Raw genomic sequence first — 22,153 nt, forward strand, 5'->3', positions numbered from 1 at the left:
GCGGACCAGTCGTTCAGCCTCACTGCTTGATTGTGGGTGGAACGGAGGGGCCGTGACATGCATAACGCCGTGACGAGCACAAAAATCCGCAAATTTGGAAGAGGCAAATTGTGGACCGTTATCAGTAACAAGAGTAGAGGGAAGGCCTTCCAAAGAAAAAATGCGGGAGAGAGCACTTGTGGTTGCCGCGGTGGTAAGCATCGTGCAACGGACAATGAAAGGGAAGTTAGAGTAGGCGTCAATTACGAGGAGCCAATAAGTACCTACAAAAGGTCCCGCAAAGTCAGCATGAATGCGCTCCCAGGGTGTCTCAGGCGAAGGCCACGGTGACAAAGATGACTTCGGGGCGGCGGCCTGTGACACACAAGGGCCGCAGGCAGCAACCATATGTGCTATTTCAGAGTCGATGCCGGGCCAGTACACATGACGGCGTGCCAGAGATATTGTGGGAGACACACCCCAGTGCCCTCGGTGAAGGAGGCACAAGAGCGAAGCACGCAAAGGCACAGGTACCACAACACGCGGCGAAGCATTGTCGGTGGAAAGGAGGATAACACCATCCCTAGCCGTGACGTGGTAGCGCAAAGTGTAGTAGTTCCGCAATGGGTCAGAAGTCTTAGCGGATGGATGATCTGGCCAACCCTTCTGAATACAGCGTAAAACCTGGGAGACGGTAGGATCAGAACCCGTAGACACCGCCAGCCGGTCCCCTGTGATGGGGAATCCGTCCACAACCCGCTGCTCGGCAACATCCAGATGGAAACACAAAAGTTCGTCCGTATCAAATGTCAGATCAGGACCCATGGGAAGGCGAGACAGTGCATCAGCATTCGCATGTTGAGCCGTTGGCCGGAAATGAATCTCATAATTGAAACGAGGCAAGTAAAGAGCCCAACACTGGAGGCAGTGTGCAGCTTTGTCGGGAAGTGACGATGATGGATGAAACAAGGATACAAGTGGTCTGTGATCCGTAACAAGATGCAATTTGGATCCATAGAGAAAAACACCAAACTTATGAAGAGCATAAATAATGGCCAAAGCTTCTTTCTCAATTTGAGAATACTTTTGTTGGGCATCCGTGAGCATTTTGGAGGCATAAGCATTGGGTTGTTCAGAGCCGTCTGAAAAACGGTGAGCAAGGACTGCACCGTCCCCGTATTGAGAGGCGTCCGTGGCAAGAACAAGATGTTGGCCAGGTCGATAAGTAGCCAGGTATGCAGCCTGTTTCAGCATAGTCTTCAATTTCTGGAAAGCTGCATCACATGACTCGGACCAGTGCAAAGGCACATTTTTATGCAACAGGTGATGCCACAGCTGAGCCACCGAAACAGCAGATGGTAAGAACTTGTGATAGTATGCTATTTTCCCCAAGAAGGCCTGCAGTTCCTTAACAGATGTAGGGCGAGGAAGGGCATCGATCGCAGCTACAGTTTGCTGAAGCAGACGAATACCATCCCGAGAGAATTGAAACCCCAAGTACGTGATAGATGCCTGCAAAAATTGTGATTTCTGAAGATTACACTTAAGACCAGCAGTCTGTAAGACATGAAAAAATGTGCGGAGGTTCTGAAGATGTTCTCCAGTGGTGGAGCCAGTAACAACAATGTCATCCATGTAATTTATACACCCAGGGACAGGGTTCCAAGAACCATTGAAAGAGAGCAGGGGCGCTGGCAACCCCAAATGGCAATCGTTGGTATTGATAGAGGCTGAAGGGGCGTATTAAGGACCAGAAACTGCCGGGAAGCATCATCGAGAGGAAGTTGATGATAAGCTTCTGACAGGTCAATTTTAGAAAAATACTGGCCACCCGCAAGTTTAGTGAACAATTCTTCAGGTCGGAGCATAGGATAAGTGTTGATGAGGCATTGTGCATTTACAGTGGCTTTAAAATCACCACAGAGATGAATATCACCGTTGGGCTTAGCAACAACAATGACGGGAGAGGACCACTCACTGTAAGTGACAGGAAGCAAGACCCCTGAAGTAGTCCCGTTTTACCCGATCACGAAGGGCCACCGGAATGGGCCGAGCCCAAAAAACTTAGGCCGAGCAGTGGGTTTGAGCATGATATGAGCTTCAAAGTCATTTGCATGGCCTAACCCACGAGAAAAAAGGGATGAAAATGTCGTCGACAAGGAATCCAATTGAGCATAAGGAATAGCATCAGAGACGATATTGACAGAGTCATCTATGGAGAACCCAAAAACATGAAAGGCATCGAAACCAAAAAGATTTTCTGCATTGCTCTGGTCGACCACAAATATGGGAACAGTGCAAACGATGGATTTGTAAGATACCTCAGCATTAAATTGTCCCAAGAGAGAAATCTTCTGTTTATTGTACGTTCGTAATTGTCAAGTGACAGGTGATAGGAGTGGAGAACCCAACTGAAGATACGTCTGAGAATTAATTATAGTGGCAGCAGGACCAGTATCCACCTGCATGGAAACATACCGACCAAGGATTTGGACAGTGAGGAATAACTTCCCTGAAAGGGAAGAAGTGCAATTGACAGACAACACAGAATCAGAATCAGCGTCACAGTCGTGAACATCATGCATGCGGTCAGATTTGCAAACGGCAGACACATGACCCTTCTTTCTGCAATTGTGACACACGGCCGAATGTTGGGGACAGTCCTCCCATGAATGCTTCGTAAAACACCGCTGACATGAAGGAAGTTGCTGTGGGTTTTGCTGCAGTTTCTTAGAGGGTTGTTTACGGTTAGGCCAAGGCTGCGTGTGGGAGCATACTGCGGCCACGTTGGCCAGCGGGGACGCATCGCATGCGTCGTCAACAGCGCACAGTGGTTGTATTTCTCTGACGTCAGCCCACACCTCTATTTGCGCCCCAGCAGTGTGAGAAATTTCAAAAGACTGCGCAATGGAGAGGACTTCGTCTAGAGTCGGATTTGCCAACTGAAGGGCACGTTGCCAAACTTATTTGTCGGGCGCTGACCAGATAATAGCATCCCGTACCGTGGAATCGGCATAGGATTCTTTGTGAATGTCAGTAACAAATTGACACTTTCGACTGAGGCCGTGAAGTTCAGCAGCCCAAGCACAATAGAACTGATGCGGTTGTTTTTGACAACAATAAAAGGCAACACAAGAGGCTACCACTGCGTTTGCTTTTTCAAAATAGGCAAGCAGAAGTGAGCACATTTCAGCAAAGGACAAAGACGCAGGATCCTTCAAAGGAGCCAATTGTGACAACAACCAATACATTTGAGGTGAAATCCATGAAAGGAACAGAGACTTACATGGTTGTTCGTCCGCGACATGAAATTCCAAGAAGTGCTGTCGAAGACATTTTTCGTAATCAGACCAGTCTTCTGCCATGGAAACCTGTGGGGCATCGATGAAAAGGAAAAATCCACTACCTCGTCGCCAATTATTATAACGTCAAGTTGAACACATATATTTCAGAACAACGCAACACATATAAGTCACTGAGCAAGTTGACAAAGCAAGACATGTGAACAGGGTAACATTCAAATGAACACTGAGTCCAAGTCTAGCGGCCGCTGCCTGGCTGGCCACTATGGTGGCGTGGCTGCTGCATGGTTGGCAGACAGCGTCGCATACAGAGGATGCGTGTAATTACGTGGCGGCACTTTGAATGATCGGCGAGTCACAACAGATTCCACTATAGAGTTTATCTTTTTAATTTTCTCTTCAGTGCACAATTTACCTGACAGAGACTTTAGTTCATTATTAAGATGGACTCCTGTATTTTCTCTTATGGAAGATTCTTTCAGTTTGCGGATATCATACATTTTGATTTTTTTATTTTGAACTCTCTTCATTCTGTTTTAAAGACACCAACTAGGGGAACGTGGTCTGAGTTAATGTCGGCATGTGGATAGGTTTTCATTAAAAGACAGCTGTTTCTATATCTTTGATTTATCAAGACATAATCAATCTCATTCTGGGTAATATTTTCATCTGAATCTCTTGGGGATTTACAGGTGTGGAGATGTCTTGGTGGTAGTGTGAAGAATGTGTTAGTTATTATGAATCTCCACTCTCCTGCAAATGCACTGAGTAGTTTGCCACTCTCATTCTCTTTCAGCAAGTCCATAGTGACCTATAATGTCACCTTTGGCATTAAAATCTCCCATAATTATTGTAAGATCTTTCTTCAGTAATTGTTGCAAAACACCTGTGATTTGGGAATAAAATTCTGCAGCTTCTTCGTCACTACGGTCTATTGTTGAAGCATAGACCTGAATAATGTTCAGCTGTGCAGTTAGAGCACTTATTTGGAGTAATATCACTCTTTCTGAAACAGGAACACAATTAGTGACACATTCTGCAATTGCTTTCGATACTATAAATCATACTCCATACTTATACTGTCCATTTTTAGGTTTAACACTTAAAAATTTTACATACATCTTCCCAAATTACATAGAAATTTACATGAAATAAAAGTGAATAATTTCCTACAATGACAGGAAAGAATCTGTTTCTATTAAGACTATAAATTATGGCTGGGAGAGCAGTGTGCTGACTACATGCCCCTCCATATCCGCTCCCAGTGATGCCTATGGGCTGAGGATGACAAGGCGGCTGGTCAGTACCATTGGGCCTTCATGGCCTGTTCGGGAGGAGTTTATTTTTTTTAAATTTTTTTAGCAACTATAACTATGTTTTCCCATTCTCTTTTAATTTGTAGATCTGATATATTGCAAGTTTTACCATCAACCTTTTAGAACTGAAACAACTGATATCCAAAATGAGATATCTATTATCTACACAGAAAGAAATTGGTATAAAATTTACTGCTTCTCTGAAATGTTTTTGGTGTTATGGTCACCAACAAATATGACTATAGCTTTAATGTATGATAAATGCAGACAATATAGACTCCTGTTAAAAACAAAAACATGTGATATGTCAGTTATTTACAGCAACTGTAAATCATAAGCACTGATTTACTATTAACACTTGTAACTTACAAAAACACCTTTTTTCATATAAATATACAATGATATTATGGAACAATTACTATGCAATATGGATATTGTAGTCAAAAGTTCCTGAAAAGCACAAATTAAGTTTTCAATTGAGGGTTAGGTATAGATTTTTCGCAGCACTTGCAGATGTTTGAAAATAGGCTATACATCATGATACACACAAGTATTGACACCACTCAGTAAAAGATTATGTGCAAATGATGCAAACAGCAAAATATCAATAACTAGAATTTTGAACTGACCTATCTGGCATATGTGGTCTCACAGAAATGAAAATTCCGAAGTAAATGTGTATAAATGAACCTATGAATTGTACATATAGCATCTCCGCTATATGGTGAGTAGCAACATTTTTTTCATAATATTGCTACAATTTTTTTTACTTAGTTGAATTTGTGACACCTCCTACACTGATGTGCCAAAGATGAACACTGCAGCATTAGTTTATCATGGTCAAAATTGTGGAACACTAACAGAATGTGGCTGCCGCTTCTTCCTAACCAAACAAAAGTTATCTACATCCATGATTGTTCAAGCATCACCCACAATTCATAGATACACAATGAGACCTGGGTCTAAAGTGTGTACATTTTTCTCCATAGCATATGGATACATGATCATTCAACTACCCCCTGCAACTCATGGCTGTGTAATCAGACCTGGTTCAATGAATGCATATGCTGCTTGACAGCAGCTGGATCCATCATGAACATTAAACCAAGCACCTCCCCCCCCCCCTCCCAAATCAGTCATGTTTGCTGTTAGGTAACAATTTACATTGTGTGGATTTCGTCAGCAAAATCATATACAATACAATATACCTACAATTTATACACATGAAATTAGTATTTACACCCATTTTTGAGGTATCTTACATTAGTTTTGTATCCTTATGTAATTTTCTTATAGTACTGTACAATTCTGGATTTCATATTATAATTATTTCCTCATGTATTACAATGCAGGCTACTTTAACTACACTACATGTTTTAATTCAGGTAGTCCGTTACTGTGTAATAACTTTTATTTAATAAAAAATTTTTTAGTTTTGTTTTGAACTGTCCAATTGTGTCAATATCTTTTATATTTTGGGGTAATTTATTATATAATTTAACGGCATTGTACAACAAGCTCTGCTGAATTTTAACTTTATTTTTTCTCTCTAGTTGCAGATTGTATTGGTTTTTAGTTTCATAGCTGTGTACTAAAGAATTTTTCATATAGCAGTCAATATTTTTTTTTTTACATATGTAATGCTTTGAAAAATGTATTCACAGGGGACAGTTAGGATTTCCAGCTTTTGGAAACGTTCAAGACAGTGAGCCCTGCTGCCACTCTTGGTTATTATACAAATTTTTCTTTTCTGTAATTTGAAAACTATTTGAATATTTTTACTGTTGACTCCCCAAAATATTATTCCATAGGTAATATCAGAGTGGATATAAGAAAAATATACAGATCTGACACATGTAGTATCACACACTGCAGTCAGAATTCTAAGAGCGTAGCATGCTCTAGCGATTCTGTTACTAAGTATTTTAATATGTTCTTCCCACTTTAACTGACTGTCAACATGCATACAAAGAAATTTTGTGTAGTCTACACATTCTATAGTTTCATCATTTAACTTAAAGTTGTTATAGTTTGGTTTTTTGCAGACATAGAAGTTAACAGCATTTTTTTTTTTTTTTAATTTAGTGTTAGTTTATTATTGGATACTCACTCACGTACACTGTTTAGTGTTTGTTCGGCTTCTTCTTTCAGTGCATCTGGTGATTTGTCACTGATTAGAACATTTGAGTCATCTGCAAACAATATTGTTTGTCCATGCTTGATGCTCTGTGGGAAGTCATTTATGTAAATGAGGAATAGTATTGGGCCAAGGACACTACCCTGTGGGACACCTATATTTACATAATTTGGGTCTGAAGTATACTTTACATTATAGTTCGAGCAACTTGAAATATGTGAGATTTCAGTTATCTGTCTTCTATTTTTTAGATATGGCTGGAACCACTTTTTCACAAGCCCCCTTATTCCCAGTTCATCTAACTTATTTAACATGTTGTGGTCTCCTGTATCTAACGCTTTAGTTAGATCAAGAAATATACCTGTTGTGTAGTTCCCTTTATCTAATGCTTCTAGAATGTGTTTTGTGAGGTGTGCTGTTGCTGATTCTGTGCTTTTCCCTGATCGAAATCTGAACTGGTCAACAGACAGTAAGTTGTGTTTATTTAAATAATTCATTAGCCTATCTTTCATAATAGTTTCTAATATTTTTGCAAAACATGAGAGTAGAGAAATTTGCCTGTAATTTTCAATTTTTCCTGCATCACCTTTCTTGAAGAGAGGTAGTAATTTAGCATATTTCAAATAGTCTGGAAAGTAGCCCTGCTTGAAAGATTTATTTATAATATCAACTAAAGGTGGAAGTAGGCTCTTGATACAGTCCTTAATTATAAAAATGGGGACTTCATCCAGACCAGCTGAGTTCTTGTTTTTCAGTTTGCTGACTGCTTTATAGACTTCTTCCTGTGTTGTAGGGAATAACACCATTGAGTGTGATACACCATTATTTGGCTTTTTGGCCTGAGGGGAAGTTAGAAAATTTTCCTGTTATTTTATTCCTATGCTACTAAAATAATCATTTATATAGTTTGCCAAATATATTGAGTCTTTTATTAGAGTCCCTTACTCTTTGATTTTCAAGTTTGACAGATTCATTTTCCTGGTACCAGTTTCCTGCTTCACAATCTTCCATACTGCCTTATTTTTGTTTTCAGCAGAGAGCACCAGTTTGGAGTTATGAGTTCTCTTTGCTGCAAGCAATATTTTCCTATATCTTCTATAAAAGAGTGAGAAAGCAGGATTAGTTTGGCTGTGTTTAATGGAGCTCAAGTACTTTAGTGTTTCAGACGGTTTTTTGATGCCTTTTGTGACCCACTTGTTTTTTCCTGCTGTTGATAATGGACATAATACTTTAGGAAATGTTTCTTCAAAATTTAATTTAAACAATGCCATGACATTTTTGAATTTTTCATTTGCATCTACCTCTGAGTATGTTTGTCCTGCTATCTGTTTGGCAAACTCATATCTATTTTGTTTAGAAAAAATTAGTCTGTAAATATGCATTTTCTTTGTTTCTTCTGGAGCCACTTTTATATTAATGATTTGACCTGAGTGATCAGATAATCCTAGCTCTGCTACCACCACCTCACAGTTTTCTTTGCCTAAATCTGTTAATACCTGATCAACAGCTGTCTTTGAGTATTTTGTTATTCTGGTTGCACTGTTAACCATTGAAACTAGATTGAAACTTTGAGCAAGACTTTGTAATGAGTCCCATGTAGAATCAGGATTCAGTTTATCTACTTTTAGCTCTCCACATATGAGAATGTGGTTCTTTGGAGTGGATATCTTATCAAGAACATGATTAAGTTTGGAGAAAAAGATGTTGAAGTCTCCACTAGGAAATCTGTATATACATAAGATAATCAGATTCCTACATCTGGATTATATGGCTGTTTGTCAGTTGTTGTTGTTGCTTTGGTTGTTCCACATTGAATTAGTGAGTCATTTGCTGTGTTGTAGCATTGTGTCCCCTCTTACAGCACATAATAGTTAACAGTGACTCTTATCACCAGTATGTTTGTGTTCATGCCAGTTAACTCCGATAACAGCAGTTTTCCCTGAACTGAGGTAAGCCTACATACAATTGAGCCTTTACACAGTGACAGACGAAAATTGAGTGGCTTACCTGTTTGTTATCTTGTGATGTTAATGCACCGTCAATTTCTTGAATAGCACTTCAGTGATGGTTCTGTAGGAATGTCCTTATTTTATGTTGGATTCCCACAAAAGGTTGAGTTTCCTATCACAGATAGAAGGGTAGTCACCATTTTTGTGTATTTTCGTATTCTGAGGAAACAGACACACAATTTGATTTTTCCATCTTCCATCATTTTGTTACAGCTCATCTCATTTCAGTTTTTTTCTTCTTGTGTAAAATTGCAACAGCATAAATAATTTTTGGAGAACCCAAACCTTTTTTCTGACTCATGACCTGTGCAGAGCATTTCAAAGTGAATTTTTGGGTTTTATGGGTTCCTAGTGTTAATTACATGCAGCTTACAATTATAAATAATACATAAAATGAAAGAGCAACTCAATTTTTTTCCACTTTTGTCAGTGTGAGCACCACTTGCCACACAAGTTGATAGGCAAGTTCTTCGCACACCTAGATTAGCGTGCCTCGAATAATTTGCGCAACAGTGCTGTTTCCAAAGTCGGGTAGAAGAGCTAGTAGTGGAGGCACATATAAATGAACTTTATGAACTCCCAAAGCTAAAAATTACATGGCATCAGATTGTGCTAAATATGGAGGTCATGCAAAACAAACTATCATCCAGCCCCTTGTGGCCAATTTATTTATTTATTTATTCATCCGTAGACAACTTGTGTTGTATGGATGTCGTCAATCCAGCAGCTGGGTACAATAGGGCATACTGAGTTATGCCATTGAGGCAGTATACTGTGTTCCTGCAAAAAAAAGTTTTGTGGTCCAGCTTCTTCCAATTGAGGAAAGAGCCATAGTTCCTGTGCATCAAGATAAGAAATGCCAGTTACAGTTGCTTCACCAAGAAAGAAAGGCCTGTAAACTTTCTGCCATGATATGGTACAAAAAGTGTTCAATTTAAGGGAATTCCATTGCAGCCATATCATCTTGTGGTGGGTTCACTTAGGTCAACTTTCATCACTGAAGGTGACACAATCCGGAAAACCTTCACCATTTGTTTGCAAAATTGGCATATAAACCATAGTTTGTTGGCTTTAGAGATTGTAACAACTGCTATCATTTCATTTGTAGTCTCCACACAGATGTCACTGGAATTTCTAATTCATGATTAGCTTTCTGAAATGAGCTACATATGAAAGTCTTGCTCAATCAACATTCTTCAGTCCATCTTGGTCATTTCATATTATTCCCTTTGCGTGCAGGTATACTTGTTTGTATACTGTTTGAGTTGTAAGTTGATTGCAATGAATGCTACAAAGCCTTAAAACCCATATATTCGTTTTGAAATACACTATGTTTCATACATCTAACTATGGAAGAGAACTTTTAGAAAATGAAGTAAGCAAAAAAGTATTAAAATAGAAAGAAATAGTAATTATAAGTACACTGCTTCTTTCCGATGCTCTGTCTATTAGGTACTGGTCATAATAGGCCTATATAATTTCATGTATAGCATTTGAATTATTATATTTATTAGATTGGAAAATAAGTGAATTTGTTCCAATCTTTTACTTACATGTGCATCTTATCCTTTCTCCTCCCTATTTCTTATTCTATTCTTTTATCCTGATGAGAGCACTCCACAAAGCTAGAGATTCAACATTGGTTTTCTTTTTAGTGTTTTGGAATTTGTGTTAATATCAGACCTGTTTAAGTTGTCCCTGTTTCAATAACTGGTACATAAGAGCTCATTTTCTCTTAAATGGTTCTAATTTACCTATTTATTATCAGTGCAAACTTCGCATATAGGTAAATATTGTTCCCTTCACCCTTAATTGTCCTTCCTTTAACAACCTTTGTCATCTATAATGTAAATAACAAGAAACAATTATGGATGGTGCTGAATAAAGCAGCAACATTATGTAGATGTTATCTAAAAGCTACTTATATATTTTTGTCTTATATTTTTGATAGTCCTTAACCTTTAGAATCTAATTATTTTCTTTACTTGAATTATCTAAAGCAATCACAGCAGACTATAGACACAACTAGTCATACAATAATAATATTAATTTTCCTGTTTCATACGACAAAAAATAAAACTTGTAAAATTTACATTCTAATTGTATCTATTGCCAGAAACAGAGGGGGGGGAGGGGACACACACACACACACACACACACACACACACACACACACACTACAGTTACAGTATGTGTGTAAAGCACTTGTGCATTGGAGTTTTAAAGAGTAATGTAATCTGTAGCTAGAAATTACTCACTGAACATTTGTGTCACTATAAAAGAAATACCTTCTTTTCATGAAATTTCAAAGATTTTCCTGATTATTTGTCTCTTTATGTCTTAAAATAAAACTGAATATTTTCTCTTGTAGGCGATGAAAATTTTGTTGAAGAAGAAGTTGCTATGATTCTACCAAAGGATAGTCCATACTTAGAGATGATAAATGAAGAGTGAGTAATAAATATGCATACCTTCATTGAGTGCTTCCTTTTTTTTCCTGTCTCAAATAATTTATGTCACAGAAGTCTAAGAGCATATTTCATATTTTCAACAGAACAATTTTATGGTAACAGAAAATATATTAGGTGGACAGCACTATGCCTCACTTTGCCTGTTTACGAAGTATTAATTTCTTGTTATACATTTTAAAAACAAAGTGCAGCAGTACACTAAGAGGGCATCAACTTCATTTGAAGCATGGAATGAGCTCATGTTGCCAAGATGGGTTGAGATATGACGTATGAACCGAGCAAGGTGGCGCAGTGCCTAGCACACTGGACTCGCATTCGGGAGGACGACGGTTCAATCCCGTCTCCGGCCATCCTGATTTAGGTTTTCCGTGATTTCCCTAAATCGCTTCAGGTAAATGCCGGGATGGTTCCTTTGAAAGGGCACGGCCGATTTCCTTCCCCATCCTTCCCTGCCCCGAGCTTGCGCTCCGTCTCTAATGACCTCGTTGTCGACGGGACGTTAAACACTAATCTCCTCCTCCTCCATGACGTATGACTTTATTTCAGAACCTGTCTTTGCAGTGTCCTCAGGTTGTTTAGGAAAACCACAGGATATCTCAACCAGGATGTCTGAAATAGAATTTTAATTATGACTTCTTCAAATGCAAGTCCAGGTGGTTAACCACTGCACTCTGCACTTGGCCAGGGTGTTATAGGAAGAAAATGTATACATATATAAATTTAAGTCTGGTGCTGTGGTTCAGTCTGTATTTGTGGGATAATCTCAGCTTTGTGTATATAATTTATAAATATTTCATTCAAAGTGGCTTAATTATGATGAGTTACAGTCCGCTGCTGCTGTTTAAATGTTGCCAGAGCCTTCTAATGGTGAATGGCAGAACTCGGAATCACAGTAGCTTGCTTGGCCTGGTCCTACAGTCTGGCAGCCTTAGTGTGTCTCCTGTGCCAGTAGAGTGCTCCAGCCAGCATGTTGTGGCAGAGGATGCTCCATACCAATGTTACATGGCAGATGGTGCTTCATGGCAGAAAATGTTTCATACCAATGTTGCTTTGGCAGGGGATGCCTCATATCAGTGCTGTGTGGCGAAGAGAGCTTTGAGCAGCAGCAGCTGGTGTTTTGCAGTTTGTGCCAAACTGGCACAGGAAATAATGCTTGGTGCATGGTGCTGAGTAGAGACAGAGGGTGTTTTGTACTGACGTTGCGGGGCGGAGAGTACATTATACCAATTTTATGTTGCAGAGGGTGAACTGTACCAATGTTGTGTGGCAGAAGGTGTTACACACCAATGTTGCATGGCAGTGAGTGCTTTATACCAATGCTGCATGGCAGAGGGTACTTTGTGGTAATGTGTGGCAGAGGGTGCTTCATACCAATGTTATCTGGCAGAGACTGCAACCCATCAGTGCTGCATGGCAGTGAGTGCTCCATACCAGTGTTGTGCAGCAGAATGCTTTACACAGATGTTATGTGGCAAAGGCTGTTTTTAGCTTGTGCTGGATTGGCACTGGAAATGTTGTAAGGCACAAGGTGTTTCATATCAGTGTTTTGTGACAGATGGTGTTTTGCACCGATGTCATATGGCAGAGGTTGCTTTGTGTCAGTGTTATGCGGTTGAGGGTGCTTCATACAAGTGTTGCAGCATGGTAGAGGATGCTTCATACTGATGTTTCATGGCAGAAGGTATTTTGTACCAATGTTACGTGGTTAAGGATGCTTCTGCAAATGTTGCATGCCAGCAGGTGCTCCATACCAATGTTGAGTGGCAGTGGATGTCTCATACCAATGATACATCTCAGAAGGTATTTTATACTGATGTTGTATGGCAGAGGGTGCTTCGTACCTGTGTCACATGTCAGCAATGTTTCGCACAGTGCTACATATGCGGAGTGTGGGAAGAATGACTGTTAAGATGCCGCTGTGCATGGTGTAATTATTCTGATCTTGTCTTCATGATACTTATGTGAGTGATATGTAAGGGGTTGTAATACACTACTGACCATTAAAATTGCTACACCAAGAAGAAATGCAGATGATAAATGGGTATTCATTGGACAAATATATTATACTAGAACTGGCATGTGATTACATTTTCATGCAATTTGGGTGCGTAGATCCTGAGAAATCAGTACCCAGAACAACCACCTCTGGCAGTAATAACGGCCTTGATATGCCTAGACATTGAGTCAAACAGAGCTGGGATGGTGTGTACAGGTACAGCTGCCTATGCAGGTTTAATACGATACCACAGTTCATCAAGAGTAGAGATTGGAATATTGTGGCGAGCCAGTTGCTCGGCCACCATTGACCAGATGTTTTCAATTGGTGAGAGATCTGGAGAATGTGCTGGCCAGGGCAGCAGTCGAACATTTTCTGTATCCAGAAAGGCCTGTAAAGAACCTGCAAGATGCGGTCGTGCATTATCCTGCTGAAATGTAGGGTTTCGCAAGGATTGAATGAAGGGCAGAGCCACGGGTCGTAACGCATCTGAATTGTAACATCCACTGTTCAAAGTGCTGTCAGTTCGAACGAGAGGTGACCGAGATGTGTAACCAATGGTGCCCCATACCATCACCTTAGGTGATACGCCAGTATGGCGATGACAAATACACACTTCCAATGTGCATTCACCGCGATGTCGCCAGACACAGATATGACCATCATAATGCTGTAAACAGAACCTGGATTCATCCAAAAAAATGATGTTTTGCCATTCATGCACCCAGGTTCGTCGTTGAGTACACCATCGCAGGTGCTCCTGTCTGTGATGTAGCGTCAAGGGTAACCGCAGCCATGGTCTCTGAGCTGATAGTCCATGCTGCTGCAAACGTCATTGAACTGTTCATGCAGATGGTTGTTGTCTTGCAAACGTTCCCATCTGTTGACTCAGGGATCGAGACTTGGCTGCACGATCCATTATAGCCATGCAGATAAGATGCCTGTCATCTCGACTGCTAGTGATACGAGGTCATTGGGATCCAGCACAGCATTCCGTATTACCCTCCTGAACCCACCGATCCCATATTCTGCTAACAGTCATTGGCTCTCGACCAACGCAAGCAGCAATGTCGCGATATGATAAACTGCAATCGTGATAGGCTACAATCCGATCTTTATCAAAGTCGGAAATGTGATGGTATGCATTTCTCCTCCTTACACGAGGCATCACAACAGCGTTTCACCAGGCAATGCCGGACAACTGCTGTTTGTGTATGAGAAATCGGTTGGAAACTTTCCTCATGTCAGCACGTTGTAGGTGTCGCCACCAGTGCCAACCTTGTGTGAATGCTCTGAAAAGCTAATCATTTGCATATCACAGAATCTTCTTCCTGTCAGTTAAATTTCATGTCTGTAGCACATCATCTTTGTGGTGTAGCAATTTTAATGGCCAGTAGTGTATATTCTTAGAGCCATCATTTAAAGCTGGTTCTTGAAACTTTGTAAGTAGGCTTTCTCAGGATAGTTTATGTCTACCTTCAAGTGACTGCCAGTTCAACTTCTTCAGCATCTCTGTGACAGTCTATGATGGGTCTGTGACCATTCTTGCTGTCTTTCTGTGTATATATATATTCATTATTTCCTGTTAGTTCTATGTGGTATATGTCCCACAGACTTGACTAATATACCAGAATGGGTCACATGAGTGATTTGTAAGCAACCTCTTTGTGGACTGATTGCACTTCCCCAATATATTGCCAATAATCCAGAGTGTACCATGTGCTTTGCCCAGAATTGAGCCTAAGTGATCGTTCTATTTCATATCCCTACAAAGTGTTGCACCAGTGTATTTGTATGTAGTTGGCAGATTCCTACTGTGACTCACTGATATACATTTTTTTTTTTCATTTTGTGAAGGGCACAGTTTTACATTTCTGAACATTTAAAGCAAGTTACCAATCTTTGTACCACTTTGAAACCTTATCAAGAACTGATTGAAGAGTCACATGGAAATGGAACAAGATGGACAAAAAATTGAAAGAAAAACAACCCTCTGTGGATATCTCGGTATCTAGAGCTCATCCTAAGACTGCTGAAACATGCTGAAACAGAATCCTTTCTTTCTGGTGTCCTTTATTCAGTCAATGCAGATATGGTACTTCTCCAAGTTCACAAAAAACTAACCATGCACATATATAAGCTGTTGTTATGATGGGGTCACCACTCTCAAAGGCATTCTGAAGCTCAGCTCCCCCTTCCCACTTGGGAAGGAATCCATTATAACCTGTTTGGATCTATAGTCTAAATGATGTAAATAGATCCCCAGCAGCTCACAGCACTGTTTCCAGCCTTCAACTGGAAAGTGCTAATGGCTGCATGCAAAAACAGTAGCCATCTACTGAGGCATTGCCATAGAGCCCTTTACAAAATCACATTATGTTTTGGTTGAGGTAGGCCCATGAAGCTTCTGTGCCCAGCCCATTGCAACAGTAAGATTGTAATTTTTCTTTCATATTACTTTTGATACTTAACTCTGATGTCAGATACCAGTTTGTTTATTTATTGTTGAAATCAACCACGGTCATTTTGTTTTTTCTTTCCACTTAGACTAAAGCCTTCATTATATTCCTACATATTGACAAAATTTGTAGATTTTATCATAGAAGGATCAGACTTGGTTACAGAATAAGCACAATATGACTGGAAAAATACAAAAACTGATCTAGAAAACCTAAAAACCTCAGAGTATTTATTTGTTTAGTTATTATTATTATTATTGAGAATTGCTGGACATCTAAATAATGCTCCACAGAACAGACATTTAGAGGACAGAGGACAACACACAGGTGTGTTTCCACTGTGGATGCCCTGGACAAGTTATATGCTACCACAAAAAAAGAAAATGAGTGTTTGATGATTACTACACTGCCAGACATAACCTCACAACAGTTCTATTTATGCCAGTCAACTGTAGGCAGTTATAGCTGACCTATGGGACAAAGCCCATTATTATACCCATCAACGTCACACACTAGTGTGTAATAGCCGTTTTCTGGTGCTGTACAGGAGTACCAGCCACTTAATTCATGAAAACTAAATGAGGCAACCATCTGTGGAGGTGAGACTACCACAGACAGACTTCCAGGGATAACTGTCACCAAGATGTTAGGAAATTTCATTGACATCATCATCAATGGCCAACCTGCCTGGGTGTTGGTTGACTCTTGGGCTTCCTTTTCTGCAGTGTTAAATGCTTGTCATCACCAGCTCAAAAAGACTGTATTCTGTGGTATGAAGGAGATTGTGCTGAAGACCACAAATGGTAAATACATACAAGAACATGTATTGCAAGAATAACTATTAATGGCAGAACACAGACCATTGAACTTGTTGTTTTAGCAGTATAAGGTCCTAATGTTATTCTCAGATAGGATATCTTGCAGGCATCACAAAAGTCATAAACTGTGAAAGATCAGAGCTCCAAATTGCAAAGCTATTCCAATAAGCACACATAACAAAGATTGTTCTGGGTTGTTGTTTCCCATTTTTATCCTACCGCCCTCAATGAGGTGAGTTCCAGTCGTTAGTCTAGATGCTCACCTAAAACGTGAAGCTTTTGTTGATTGAAAAAAGTCTCACAAAAGAAATCTATGTATCAATGATGTTCATAAGCATTATTTGTGGTCAAGGAGAATTTCAGATCACTAAATGTCACAAACAGTGACAATTCATCCCCAAAGTTGTGTACATTGGAACAGCTGAACAAGTTCAGGATAGGCAGCCCAGTGCCATTGACCAAGAATGCTCCACTACCACTAGAGACAAAGCAGTGGAGGAAGCTACTGTTAAAATGTCAATAAGGTCTGGCATAACCAAGGAACAGTGTATCAGTGAGTGTTAACTGCTTTGCAACAATTTTTGAGTGATTTCAGATTCAGATTGGTGAGAAGACAGACCAAGCAGCTAACACTAATACACTGTGTCAATGCTGGTGATCATCCACCAATTAGCCAGTGCTTGTATAGGGTGTCACTGGAATGATGCTTAATTTGAGAGGAAGTGAAGATGCTGCTGGATGACATACTGGAATACTCAGAGTGTCCTCGATCCTCTCCTGTGGTCCTTGTGAATGAAGAGGATGGCACATGGTGTTTCTGGAGTGACTAATTCCTGACTGCCTCTACAAGTTCAAATTTGTGCTGTTCGGAATATGTAATGCTCCAGCCAACTTTGAGTGTATGATGGACAACCTGCTTCAACACCTTAAATGGATGATGTGTCTTTGCTATTTCGATGATGTTTTCTTTTTTTCTGACCCCTTGGCATATTCGTGATATGAAAAGTTTTCTTGGAATGTCATTGTACTACCAGTGATTCACAAAGGGCTTCTGTACCAAGGCATATCCCTTGCAAGAAGTAAGACAGGGAGACACAAAACTTGCCTGGAATGATGTCCAAGAAAGATCTTTCCTTGTCCTTAAGGAGATGCCATCATTTTCTCCAGTCCAGCAGTATATGACAAATATGCCGAGACAGAACTTCAAAATGAAGATAGTAGTTATGGGATGGGCGCAGTTCTAGTACAAATTCAGGAAGGTGCTGAAAATGTGATAGTGTATGTTTCCAGAGTAATCTCCAACTACAAGATGAACTACTCTACAACTGAGAAAGAGTGCCCTGCAATTTTTTGGCCATCAACAAGTTCCAGTTGCATTTATTTGGCAAAACATTGACTGTTGTGGTGGACCACAATTCTCTACACGAGCTGGCTGGCCTGAAGGATCTGCTGGGTTGATTTTCAGTATCATCACTGAGGCTTCAGGATTATGATGTGACAGTGGTATACAAAAGGGATGCAAACACAAGGTCACTGACTGCATTTCAGGGAATCCTTCTGGTGAAACACAGCAGTATGGACCAAAATACCACTCATCATTGCTTAAATGGCATTGCTGCTGAACAGAGGGAAGATCTGACGTTGGTAAGAACCATGGAAGACCTTTGCAAAGGTCCCGAGTTCAAGTCTCGGTCCAGCACACAGTTTTAATCTGCCAGGAAGTTTCATATCAGCGCACACTCCGCTGTAGAGTGAAAACTTCATTCTAGAAACATCCCCCAGACTGTGGCTAAGCCATGTCTCCGCAATATCCTTTCTTTCAGGAGTGCTAGTTCTGCATGGTTCACAGGAGAGCTTCTGTTAAGTTTGGAAGGTAGGAGACAAGGTACTGGTAGAAGTAAAGCTGTGAGGACGGGGCGTGAGTCGTGCTTGGGTAGCTCAGTTGGTAGAGCACTTGACCGTGAAGGCAAAGGTCCCGAGTTTGAGTCTCGGTCCAGCACACAGTTTTAATCTGCCAGGAAGTTTCATATCAGTGCACACTCACTGTAGAGTGAAAATTTCATTCTAGAAACATTGACAATATCTACATCCAGGGTGCTGTAGTTGGCTCCAGTAAGGACTTCTGAAGAAACAGATCACTGTTTCTCCTTGAGAGTGAACAATGTTGTGACCTGTGCTACATGTGGTGTGGCATCACTGTCTGACATGCTACAAGTCACCAGTTCAGGCCCAACTACCAGCCATCATTTCTTACTTAGTATTTATAATTTCAGGAAGATTCTCAAAATGCCTTATTTTTATGTATTCTTGAATATTAAAATTTGTACAAATACGAACACTCTCCATCCAGGAGCTCAGTTCTCTTCTAACTGCAAATAGGTGCCCATAATAAATATGCTTTCGTTGTTATGTTTTGTACTTCACTGACGACCATGCTTTTGGACTTGGACGTGGCTGTGATGTGACAATACTGAATAGAAGGTTTGGATCTGTTGATTGGCTTGACTCTCATAAATGTGCACTGCACAATGGTATGCTGTACATTTTAACTGTCAGATTACTACCAAAACAAAAAAAGTTTTAGTAGTGATTGATTATTAACCAGAATCTGGCCATGGTTTTTAAGAATGAAAGTAGTAAGCTCTCAGTTATCCACTCACATTTATTTCTGTTAAAAACCAAACTCTTGGTAGATATGACTTTCAATATTACAGTGTACCTATATATTTTTCTTTCATAATCTGTCATACTCATGCTGAAGTCTCTATTTCACTGCCTTGGGAAACTGATTTGTCATTTTTCAGGAACTCCGATTATCTCAATTCTTCAGTCTAATACAGAAGATTGTTATATGATTTAAATTTTAAGAAAACTTTAACAAACAGTTAATCTGCAGTCTTGTTTTCAATTTTACTAATGTTTAAGAGAAAATAAACATCAATACACATAACTAGTATTCTTTAAGTATTGCAGGATAAGGCGGCTAAAGCAATCAGGTCTTATTGAAAAGTGGGAGGCTGACAGCAGACTCTCTGGGGATCGCTGTACACAAATAGCATCTGCATCTGATGTTTCCAACCACAAAGTCAACATGGCTGACATGCAAGGGTGCTTCTTTGTACTTTTACTTGGTAAGAAGCTGAATTTCATACATCTAGTTTCTTATATGTAAAACACAGGTAAAAAACAAGTCCACCAATGGCATTTTTTTTACAGCAAACTATGATGAATACTGCACACAACATCCACATTTTTATATTTTTCATTTGTACAGATGCAGTCCTATTCAAGGTGATAACCTTACAGTACTTTAAAAAATATTAAATGGAGGTACTATGCAAGTATGTTGCTCAATACCACATTAAAACATTTTATAATTTTTAATATTAAATTACGTTACAACCTGCACTTTATTTATGATACAGGAACTGCAGCAGCATCCATAACAATAACTATGGAACACATATTCCACTTGTATACAAAATCAAGAGAAAGAAGACTGGTCAAACCATTTATCATCTGATTGTGACTGAATATCACTAGCATTACACACAGAAAGTAAAGTACTTAACATCACACAGATAAAATAAGTTACTTCTCTAAATTGTATATGTTCCACATTTGTAGTGATGAAAATCGTGATTTCGTGTCAGAAAGGTTACAGTTAATAGTACCCGACAGAAAGTCATAGAGAAAAACAAGTGATATCTGGTATTTCCCAAGTAAGTGTTATACGCCCTCCTGCTGTTTCTGATCTGATATATATGAGGGCTATTCAGAAAGAAGGGAATGTTTTGGCATTAAAAAAAAAACCAAGTACAATAAATACATCTTATTACATACATATGAAAGAGCGACTGACGTACTACTTTTCCACATAGTCACCAAACACAGTGAGGCACTTATCATAGTGGTGGACAAGATTTGAAATGCCTTTGTCATAAAATTCTGCCACCTGAGACTTCAGCCAGTGAGTCACGCCCATCTGGAGCTCCGTGTCATCAAAGCACTGCGTTGCAAGTCAGTTCTTCATCTTGGGAAACAAGCGGAAGTCACTTGGTGTGAGATCAGGGCTGTAGGGTGGATGAGGGAAAATTTCCCATTTGTATGAATTAAGGAGTTCTTTAGTAAGGTTTGCCATGTGAGGTCGGGCATTGTCGTGCAAAAACAAAATTTTGGATGTCAGCTTCCTCGGCGTTTGTTTCAAACTGCTCTTCTAAGGCTGGGCATAGTTTGACAGTACTGGGCAGAATTTATGGTTGCTCCATGTTTGAGAAAATCAATAAGAAGCACACCTTGCCTATCTCAAAACACTGTCACCATCAACTTCCTTGCTGACAAGGTTTGCAAACATTTTCTTGGTTTTTGGGGGGACCTTGTGTGCCCCCACTCCATGGACTATAATTTTGTCTCGCAATTGACGTTTTTCACCCAAGTCTCATCACTGGTTACGTTTCAACCCAGTAACGAATCACCATGTTTGTGGTAGGCCTCCAGAAATGTCAATGTTGCCCACATTCACTGTTCTTTATGGTGCCCTGTAATCATTTTGGGCACCCATTGTGCACAAAATTTGTGGTAGCCTAGCTTTTGAGTGACAATTTCAAACAAAAACATCCATGAAACTTGTGGAAAAGAAAGCAAAAGCTCCGTTATTGTGAAGCGACGGTTTTCACGAATCGTTTCATCAACTTCAGCAACAAGATCGTCAGTCACAATGCTCGGTTGTTCATTCATCTCTTCATCATGAACATTGGTTCAGCCATTTTTAAACCAAATGCAGCATTTTTGGACAGAACATTCACTCATTACATTTTTCTGTACACTTTGCACAGTTCACGATAAATTTCTATAGGTTTTAGATTTTTTGCCAACAAAAACCATATCACAGACTGCACCTCACAACTGGCAGGATTTTCGATTGCAGTGCACATTTCAAATTCGAATATAAAAAAAACGAGATGGGCAGAGAAGTTCCCGCTGTGACGGATGGATGCTGACTGAGCTGCCAAGCACGCACATACCAAAATATACATGATCAGCGCGCACCTAGTGGTGTCAGATGGAAATGTTCCTTACTTTCTGAATAGCCCTGATACATAAACAATTTAGGTGGTAATCTGAGCAGCCCTCTTGGACTGTTTGTAGACAATACTGTCATTTGCTACCTTGTAATCATCAGATGGTCAAAACCAATTGTAAAATGATTTAGACAAGATATCTGCATAGTATGAAGAGTGGCAATTGACTCAAAATAATAAAAAGTGTGAAATAATCCAGATGAATACTAAAAGGAATCTGTTAAATTTTGATTACACAATAAATCACACAAATCTAAAAGTTGTCCATTCAACTAAATATGAGGATGGTTTGAAAAGTTCTCGAAATCACTACGGGAGGTCAGCACTAGTGCAACGAGTTGTTCATGTGATATTCATTGGACTGTTCGTTGTAAAGACGTGTCACATCAGTGCTCTTGGAAGAGAGCTGTGGCAGAGATGTGGCTCTGTTGTTGATTCCACGTAGTGATTTGCGAAGATGGAAAAAATCGAGATTCGAGCAGTGTAAGCAAAGGACATTCATGTCGATTTCCAGAATACACTGGCGAGTCTACTCCTTCATATTCAACTGTTGCCAAGTGGACAAATGAATTTAAATTTTGTCAG

At 39.8% G+C, this 22,153-nt stretch overlaps 1 protein-coding gene across 1 annotated transcript in view; it reads left to right on the plus strand.

Moving 5' to 3' along the window:
• The window catches only part of LOC124564982 (ionotropic receptor 93a), a 308,796-nt gene extending 288,181 nt beyond the window's left edge, over positions 1-20,615 (plus strand). The window contains exons 15-17 of the mRNA XM_047131014.1: positions 11,115-11,193; positions 19,461-19,618; positions 19,913-20,615. Coding sequence (XP_046986970.1) covers positions 11,115-11,193; positions 19,461-19,618; positions 19,913-20,010 — 335 coding nt within the window. The 3' untranslated portion in view covers positions 20,011-20,615. The remainder of the gene's footprint in view (positions 1-11,114; positions 11,194-19,460; positions 19,619-19,912) is intronic.
• Positions 20,616-22,153: the final 1,538 nt, after the last annotated feature.

The sequence above is a fragment of the Schistocerca americana genome, chromosome 1 (assembly GCF_021461395.2).
Source record: "Schistocerca americana isolate TAMUIC-IGC-003095 chromosome 1, iqSchAmer2.1, whole genome shotgun sequence".
NCBI lineage: Eukaryota > Metazoa > Arthropoda > Insecta > Orthoptera > Acrididae > Schistocerca > Schistocerca americana.